Raw genomic sequence first — 9514 nt, 5'->3', positions numbered from 1 at the left:
TTTATTTATTTATTTATTTATTTATTTATTTATTTATTTATTTATTTTAAGATTTTATTTATTTATTAGACAGAGATAGAGACAGCCAGCGAGAGAGGGAACACAAGCAGGGGGAGTGGGAGAGGAAGAAGCAGGCTCATAGCGGAGGAGCCTGACGTGGGGCTCGATCCCATAACGCTGGGATCACGCCCTGAGCCGAAGGCAGGCGCTTAACCGCTGTGCCACCCAGGCGCCCCTATTATTTTATTTATTTATTTTAAAAGATTTTATTTATTTGACAGAGAGCAAGAGAGCACAAACAGGGGTAGCAGCAGAGGGAGAGGGAGAAGCAGACTCCCTGCTGAACAGGGAGCCTGATGCAAGGCTCGATCCCAGGATCCCGGGATCATGACCTGAGTCGAAGGCAGACACTTAACCATCTGAGGCACCCAGGCACCCCAAGTTTGCTTTTTAAAAATATATGTAATGAACATTTCTTCATATCATATCAATAGTAAATATATTATAGCCTTTCTATCAGCCAGATATGGGAGTTCAGTGCTACAGATACAATAGTTAAGACAATCATAGTTTCTGCCCTCCTGAAGCTTCCAGTTAAATAGGAGAAACAGATACTAAACATAATTACACAGATCTAGCTACATTTGTAGTAATTGCAATAAAAGAAATATATGGGGTACTATTGGAGTTTAAAACAGGAAAACCTGCTCTAAAGAGTCAAGGAGGGCTTTTTTGAGAAATAACTGTTTGGTCCAAGACCTAAAAGATGAGTAGAAATTAGCCAGGGGAGGAATGTGCCAGGCAGAAATAACATGTGCATTGGCCTGAGGTGACTAAGAGGTTGGTACTTTGGAAGAACTGAGGTTTGCCTCATTTATTTTATTGCATTCCATTGTAAGAATATACTGGCACTTAACTTATCCATTCCTCTGTTGATGAAAGCTCAGGTTATCTCTACTTTTTATGCTTTTTTTTCTACTTTTCATGCTTTGTAAATAATGCTGCAGTGAACATCTTTGTATATATAGATTAGCAACTCTTTCAGATACTACCCTTTAATATCACAAACTCCCCTGAATTGGTAAAAATTTCCTCCTGTAAATTTTGTTTCGGTTTTAAATATCATGTATGTACTGTGCTTTGTTTTTTTATGATCTTAATATATGAAATTTGAGACTGAGATTATTAAAAAAGCAATAAATAAGTCCTATTTATGGAAGCTTGAGATGCATACTTCCATTACATTGTGTTTGGGAATACCTCCTGGTAAAGCTCAGCCTAACTGTATTGCATGCAAATATCCAAACTGAAAGAGAAGAGACAAAAGGCCATCATAGGGTACCAAACATTTTATTCTGTAAGTAAATACCTCTTTATAGTTTCTTTCTTTTTCTTTTTTTTTTTAAGATTTTATTTTTAAGGGGCGCCTGGGTGGCGCAGTCGTTAAGCATCTGCCTTCGGCTCAGGGCGTGATCCCAGCGTTCTGGGATCGAGCCCCACATCGGGCTCCCTGCTCCGCTAGGAGCCTGCTTCTGCCTCTCACACTCCCCCTGCCTGTTTCCCTCCCTCGCTGGCTGTCTCTCTGTCAAATAAATAAATAAAATCTTTAAAAAAAAAAAAGATTTTAAGTAATCTCTACGCTCAATGTGGGGCTCGAACTCAGAACCCCAAGATGAAGAGTCGCATGCTCTTCTGACTGAGCCAGCCAGGCATCCCTAGTTTTTTTATTGGTAAAATGTGTTTTTAAGGATTACTCTTATTTTTTTTTAAGATTTATTTATGTATTTTAGGGGGAGAAAGAGAGCTTGAGCTCAGATGGGGGGGAGGGGCCAAGGGAAAGGAGGGGAATCTCAAGTAGACTCCCCGCTGAGCTGAGAGCCCAACGTGGGACTCAGTATCATGACCCAAGATCATGACCTAAGCTGAAGTCAAGATTCAGACATTCAACCAGCTGAGCCACCCAGGCTCCCCAAGAATTATCTTTAAAGCAGTCTTCTCAAAGACATTCTCATAGCAGATTAATGGCCCCACCTGAGACCCTCTAAATCATGAGTTGCAGATGGGTCTCAGGTTCATGCACTTTAAATACTCCCCTCCCACCTCTTCCCCACCAATTTATTATTTACCATTGAAAGCCAATGCTTGAGGGGCATCTGGGTGGCTCAGTCAGTTAAGCATTCGGCTCTTGATTTCAGCCCAGGTCATGGTCTCAGCATTTTGAGATCAAGCCCCTTGTTGGGCTCCTCTCTGGGCAAGGAGTCTGCTTGGGATTCTCTCTCTCCCCCTCTCCCTCTGCCCCCAACCTCTTCTTGAGCTCTCTTTCTGTCTCAAAAAAAGAAAAGAAAACCAATGCTTTAGAGTATATGATATTGTACATTTGTACATCCGGGAGCAGTGTCTGTGTTTTCTTTGTAGCCATATTGACTTGAACGTATTTATTCCATAGAACAAAGGATATAGGAACTCAAAGGCCTACTTTTTATGTTAAGAAGGAGTTATTTCAAAATAATATACTTTACTTGTCACAATTATGAGATTATCAGTGAATTATTGAGCTTTTACAGTTAGTTAATAAATAATTTTGGTTTTGGGGGACACCTGGGTGGCTCAATCAGTTAAGAGTTCATGATCTCAGGATCCTGAGACTGAGCCCTGGGTCAGGCTCCTTGCTCAGCAGGGAGTCTGCTTGTCCCTCTCCCAATGCCCTTCCTTCTGCTCGTGTGCTTGATCTCTCTCAAATAGGTAAAATCTTTTAAAAAAAGTAATTTTTTTTTTTGTATTTTTGGTAAGGACTCAACTAAAGAAGTTCTTAGGAAAATCAGTAAAGAGAGCAAAGCACCTTGCAGAGGAATATGGTGAACGTGCTGTGAATAAAGTTAAAAGTGTTAGAGACGAAGGTAAGTGAAATAGAACATTGCAAATGAATATTTAATTGATTTGTAATCATCCAAATTTAGCCTATAATTTATAAGAAGCATTCTGTTTTACTGAAAGTAAGAAACCTTTGTAGCAAACAGCATCTCAGTAAATCATGTTATTCTAGGTATTACTTAATTTTATGAGTAGGAAGAAAAATAAATTTGTTCATCTTAAACCTGAATTTATACATACTTTGTAACTGTGGCAACCTGGAAGAGATGAGTGTTCATTAATCAGTTGTAAATTAGTTTTGTAAGTTTATTTAGTTTTTATAAATATTTTCAAAATTTGGAAAATTTTCTAAATTTATACAGCTGTTAACTTCCTGTGCCTTTGTTGTAATTGTACTCATTTATTTTATTTAATAAGCACTAATACAGTAGTTATTTTGTGCCAGACACTGTTCTAAGCATTTGGACCTGTATTCGTTCATTTAACCTTCATAAAAATTCTATGAGTTAAGTTCTGTTATTATCTCCATTTTATAGATGAGAAAACCAAGGCACAGAAAGGTCCAGTGCTTTGGCTGTGGTCACACAGACAATAAATGACAGAGCTGGATTTGGACCCAGACAGTCTGGCACCAGATCCCATGCCCTTCACCAATATGCTATTCAGTAATAGATAGTGCTTTTCCATTTAATAAATTTTCTCAGTAAACAGTAGAATCAAAATCTGATCGTAGCTTTATCTGCATTAGCTAGTGATGATTTCTATATTGCTTTTCTATTCAGTGTTTCATACTGATCAAGATGATCCTTCGTCAAGTGATGATGAAGGAATGCCATATACAAGACCAGTCAAATTCAAAGCAGCGCATGGTTTCAAAGGACCTTACGATTTTGATCAGATCAAAGTGGTGCAAGATCTTAGTGGGGAGCATATGGTAAGCAACCTTTATATTTTTCAGGATTGATTCTGTTTTCATTGAGAGAAGTACTTTGGCTTCTATAAAGCGTACCTCTTATGTATATAATTTTGCTAACCTGACTCAAGAAGATTAAATTAATATTAATAATGATTTAATGCCTAGGTAATGCAGAGTCTATCTCTGGATTATTGTTCAAGAACTGAAAGTTTTTTTAAATTTTTATTTAAATTTTAGTTCATTAACATATAGTGCAATATTGGTTTCAGGAGTAGAATTCATTGATTCATCACTTATATACAGCACCCACTGCTCATCACAGCACATGCCGTCCTTAATACCCATCACTCATCTAGTGCATCCCCCCTCCAGCTTCCTCCGTCAGCCTTCAATTTGTTCTCTGTCGTTAAGAGTCTCTTATGGTTTGGGGCACCTGGGTGGCTCAGTCAGTTGAGCATCTAACTCTTGATTTCGGCTCAGGTCATGATCTCAAGGTTTTGGGATCGAGTCCCTCACTGGGCTTTGTGCTCAGTGGGGAGTCTACTTGAGATTCTCTTTCCCTCTCCCTCAGTGCCTCCCTCCGCTCATATGCTCGCTCGTGCTCTCTCTCTCTCATGGATAATTCCTTTAAAAAAAAAAAAAAAAGTCTCTTATGGTTTGTTTCCCTCTCCTTCCCCCCCCGCCACCAACTTCCCATATGTTCATCTGTTTTGTTTTGTTTTTTAAATTCCACATATGGGAGTGCCTAGGTGGCTCAGTCGGTTAAGTGGCTGCCTTCGGCTCAGGTCATGATCCTAGAGTCCTGGGGTTGGGCCCCGCATCCGGCTCCTTGCTCAGCAGGGAGTCTGCTTCTCCCTCTCCCGGCTCTTGTGCTCACTTGTTCTCTCTCTCTCCATCTCAAATGAAAATAAAATCTTAAAAAAATAAATTCCACATATGAGTGAAGTCATATGGTATTTGTCTTTCTCAGATTGACTTAATTTTGCTTAGCATAATACATTCTAGCTCCATCCATGTCATTGCAAATGGTAAGATATTATTCTTCCTGATTGCTGAGTAGTGTCCCATTGTGTGTGACATATCACATCTTCATTATCCATTCATCGGTCAATGGACATTTGGGCTTTCTCCATAGTTTGACTATTATTGATAATGCTGCTGTAAACATTGGAGTGCATGTACCCCTTCAAATCTCTATTTTTGTGTCCTTTGGGTAAATATTTAGTAGCACAATTGCTGGATCGTAGGGTAGTTTTATTTTTAGTTCTTTGAAGAATCTCCATACTGTTCTCCAGAGTGGCTCCACCAGTTTGCATTCCCACCAATAGTACAAAAGGGTCCTGTTGTTTCTTGTTTTGTTAATTTTAGCCATTCTGACAGATGTGAGGTGGTATGTCATCATGGTTTTGATTTATATTTCCCTGATGATGAGTGACGTTGAGCATCTTTTCATAGGTCTGTTAGCCATCTGGATATCTTCTTTGGAAAAATGTCTATTTGTATCTTTTGCACATTTCTTAACTGTGTTACTTGTTTTTGGGTGTTAAGTTTGGTAAGTTCTTTATTTTGGATACTAACTCTTTATCAGATATGTTGCTTGCAAATATCAAGAAGTAAAAGTTTTTGTTTTTAAATATTTTATTTTTTTGAGAGAGAGAGAGCATAAGCAGGGGTGGGGCAGAGAGAGAGAGCCAAGCCGACTCTGTGCTGATCGTGAAGCCCCTTGCAGGGCTTGATCCCAGGACCCTGAGATCATGACCTGAGCTGAAGACAGACTTGTAACCAGCTGAGCCACCCAGGTGCCCCTCAAGAAGTGAAAGTTACTGAATAAGTAAACTGTAGGCCCGTATCATTAAGAAAGCTGTGTAAAGGTACCAGACTGTAAAGCAGTTAAATTTGGAAGACATTTAAAACGTTCCCTGAGTATATTTTTAAATGATTTTATTTATTTATTTGAGAGAGAGAGAGAAAGTGAGTGAGCAGGGGAAGGAGCAGAGTGAGAGGAACAAGCAGACTCCATGCTGGGCACAGAGCCCGATTCGGGGCTTGATCTCATGACCCTAAGATCATGACCTGAACTGAAATCAAGAGTCGGATGCTTAACCAACTGAGCCACCCGGGCGCCCCTCCCTGGGTGTATTTTAAATAATTAACACAAATATTGTAGTAGGTCAGTGTATTTTGTAAAATGGCAGCTAAAACCAGGAGAGAGAGTTACAAGTTTTCTACCAGAGTTAAAATGTACCAAAGTGGGTATAAAGTGCACAAGTGATGTTGCAGTTATGCCTTGAAAATGGTAGGAACACAGGGAAGCTGCTAATAGACTCCTGGACTGGACAAATGATGCTGTGGGTCTTTGATTGGGGGGAATCTATGTATCTATTTATATTTTAAATCCAAAATGTGGCTTAACTGGGAGGAAGCAACGATAAATATATCAGATGGCAGCCAGATTGGAATTTAAACTTGGTGCTTATAATCTCCACGTAAAATATTTGACTTGATTATAGTAACTTCCTTAAGGAACTAATGAACTTCCTTGCACTGTTTTAATTCACGTTCATTATTTCCAGTTTTAAATAAAGTCTCATTTTGTAGGTTCCCAGTAACAAATTTCTTCATATACTTGAATTTTATGGAAATGAATGCTGTTTCAGTAAATGAGCGGTTACCTCTAACTTGGATAATCTTTATTATTTTTTTTTTAAGTTTATTTATTTTAAAGTAATCTCTACACCGAACATAGGGCTTGAACTCACGACCTGGAGACCAAGAGTTGCATGGTCTCCCAACTAAGCAGGCACCTCATAAGTTGGATAATCTTTTTGATCTGCAGATATGTGTTGTAATAGTAGTTATAACAGTATTTGTTGTAGTAGCATTTGGCTTTTCCAACTTAAGGGTTCATGGTTTTAAATCACCCCACCCCCACCTCCCAACACATACTCATACACTTCCCTATTGTTAGCAGTATCTGGGAGTTCTAACAATACTTGTGAAATCTTGTTTCTGGCGAGAAAAACAGGATGAGACCACACGATTCTAACACCTGTAAATGGCCGGTGCCACGAGCGTCACTGCTAACATGGGCCAGTATTTCCCTCTGCCTTGATCAAGGGTATTAGTGGTATCCTGAGGGCTCTGCCTCCTCCGATGTCACTCCCCCTTATGTTCAGCTAGGAGACTGAAATCCTCAAGTAGGATTTATGTTTTTACAATGATTTTTGGCCACCTCGGGACAAGGCTTGGGGCTTGAACTTGTTAGTTTAGATTATGGTAAACTGCTGCTATCTTATCCTACCTTTCTCCTAAAAGTTCTTCATGTTATTGTGGCATCATTGAACTGTTGGCCTTAAGTAGTGTTAGTAATATGAGCATTATCTTAGTATGTATAATTTGGAATAATTCTTTACTTTGGCTTTAAAATGATGTTTCAACTCTTAGGGGTGCCTGGCCCGTTCAGTTGGTAGAGCTTGCGACTCTTGATCTCGGGCTCGTAAGTTCGAGCCCTACGTTGGGTGTAGAGATTACTTAAAAATAAAATCTTTAAAAAAATGTTTGAACTTTTAAAGTAATAACTCTGAACCTTCCTTTGTTTTCATAGGGAGCTGTTTGGACCATGAAATTTTCTCACTGTGGCCGATTACTTGCCTCAGCTGGACAAGACAATGTAGTGAGAATATGGGCTTTAAAAAATGCTTTTGACTATTTCAACAATATGCGAATGAAATACAATACTGAAGGTATTTTTGATTTACTTGTGGGCTTTAAAACTCTATAGAGACATCTGGTATTTTTACATTTTAGTTATAATAATGCCCTCTTCTCTGGTAACCATTTGNNGCAACCACTATTTTTAATAATGGCCACAAACCTAAAAGTAGGACAGAAGTCAACACCAAAAAAGCATCTAAATCCCATAGAAAACGCTACCATAGAGCTTTTGACTTTATCCCTTTTGAAATATAGTGCAGAGTTTAATTCATCAGCTGTTGAGAACAAAGTCACTTGGTTTCCCCTGACAACCTTTAGTTCTCTCCTGGGTTTAAATGAAATAACCTGATTAATTTAGAAAAGGAATGAGAATAATAATATCCATCCAGTAAGTAAAGAAAAAAGGAGACCCAGCCATGAAAAGGAAGTGTTATTTGTCAGTACATCAGAGGTATATGAAAGAAGGTTAAATGACAAAGAGAAACCTCAGAACATGATGTATTTACACCATGATTACAACTGTGTAAAATATTTCTGTATATTGGTAACTTACCAGGAAAGCATGTAGACATGATGTAAATAAGAGTTTATGTTTATGGGATTCTTTTGTTGTAATTATTTAACTGCAATAAATTTTCTCCACAAACCCCTCCTTTCAGCTCCCATCCTCACCCTAGCCAACTAAGGCTGAAACCTAGAAGTTAAGGGATGAGAGAAAGAAGAATAAGCAGTCATGGGCTGGAGTATAAAGTATATTTGAAGCACCAGTTTGAGGAACATAGAAATCTGGGGAGATCCACTAAACTGGCAAATGGGGCCCTGTGGGTATTGCTTGCATTGTGTTATAATACATAATTGAAGATGATAATGGGTTGGCAAAAAGTTAAACTATGTTTAAAATACTTTTTTTTATTGCCCTGCCTGGAACAGAAAGACTATTTTCAGTGGCCCTTGAGACTTCTACCACCCCAGACCCTTTGTGCCCCTTTATTGTTCATCTTGTTTGTATTCACTATGAATAATGAGGATTTAACAATATTTTATTAAATTGACAATATGGTTATAAAGATTTTTTTTTATAAAAATGATAAAAACCATTATTTTGGTGCCCAAAGAGTTAATGCTTCACTTATTTAGAAATGTGTTTTTTCAGCATGTTACATTCTGTGACTATTAATTAGGTGTTCCTGTGTCATTATTTCTGATCGATGTTTTGTGTGTGTGTGTGTGTGTACGTACGTACAAGCCGTTTTATAATTATTATTTTGTTTTTAGGGCGTGTGTCCCCGTCACCTTCTCAGGAAAGTCTGAATTCGTCAAAGTCTGATACAGATACAGGGGTATGTTCAGTATTTTATGGTTACTCTTGTTAAGTACTATAATTTGATTTGTTTACCATAAAATAAAATACCTTATCGTCTATCAGAAATTACAGTTACATGAAAGCAGTTAATTAAGATACATTAGAAATAAGAGTTTCTTCTATTAGAATTGGTAAATGAAAAATTGTGATCTTTAAAAGCTGTCGTACAGTGCATGATACTACTCCAGCTCCCAAACTACTAATGCAGACTTAAAACAAAATCCCTTCCCCTCAAATCCATGTTACAATTTAAAAAAAAACCGGATACTGAATAAGGAGTGATGAAGGAAAGGAAAAAAGATATAGAAATATTTTAATTTTTCCATCTTCTTGGTTTAATAAATGCTTTATCACAGTTTCAGGTAGTTTAAAATATCTTAATGATTCTCATTTGGTCGGATAGCTGGAAGGTTAAATATAACCAATTTTACACCTAAAAAGCAAACTGGAGAATCTTACTCTAAGCTGTCGGGTGTGCTTCTTGTGTATTGATCTAGACAAGGGTGATGTAAGCAAAGAACCTAAAATGTCCACCTGCTCAACAGTATTTTCCTGAAATTTCATTGTCTCTATAGTATTTGACACTAATGTTTCCCTACTCTAAACATATTCCTCTCAGCTTTCTATGGTTCTATTTTTCCTTGTTCTCT

The 9514-nt window shown here is 38.0% G+C and overlaps 1 protein-coding gene across 1 annotated transcript in view; it reads left to right on the top strand.

Moving 5' to 3' along the window:
• Positions 1-9514, top strand: part of WDR44 (WD repeat domain 44) — an 87796-nt gene that overhangs the window by 53050 nt on the left and 25232 nt on the right. Inside the window, exons 9-12 of the mRNA XM_008706953.2 lie at positions 2791-2897; positions 3654-3805; positions 7392-7530; positions 8777-8841. Coding sequence (XP_008705175.2) covers positions 2791-2897; positions 3654-3805; positions 7392-7530; positions 8777-8841 — 463 coding nt within the window. The remainder of the gene's footprint in view (positions 1-2790; positions 2898-3653; positions 3806-7391; positions 7531-8776; positions 8842-9514) is intronic.

The sequence above is a fragment of the Ursus maritimus genome (assembly GCF_017311325.1).
Source record: "Ursus maritimus isolate PB19 chromosome X unlocalized genomic scaffold, ASM1731132v1 scaffold_X1, whole genome shotgun sequence".
In the NCBI taxonomy this organism is placed as follows: Eukaryota; Metazoa; Chordata; class Mammalia; order Carnivora; family Ursidae; genus Ursus; species Ursus maritimus.
The sequence above is the reverse complement of the archived record's forward strand: the minus strand, read 5'-3'. Positions and strand labels throughout refer to the sequence as shown.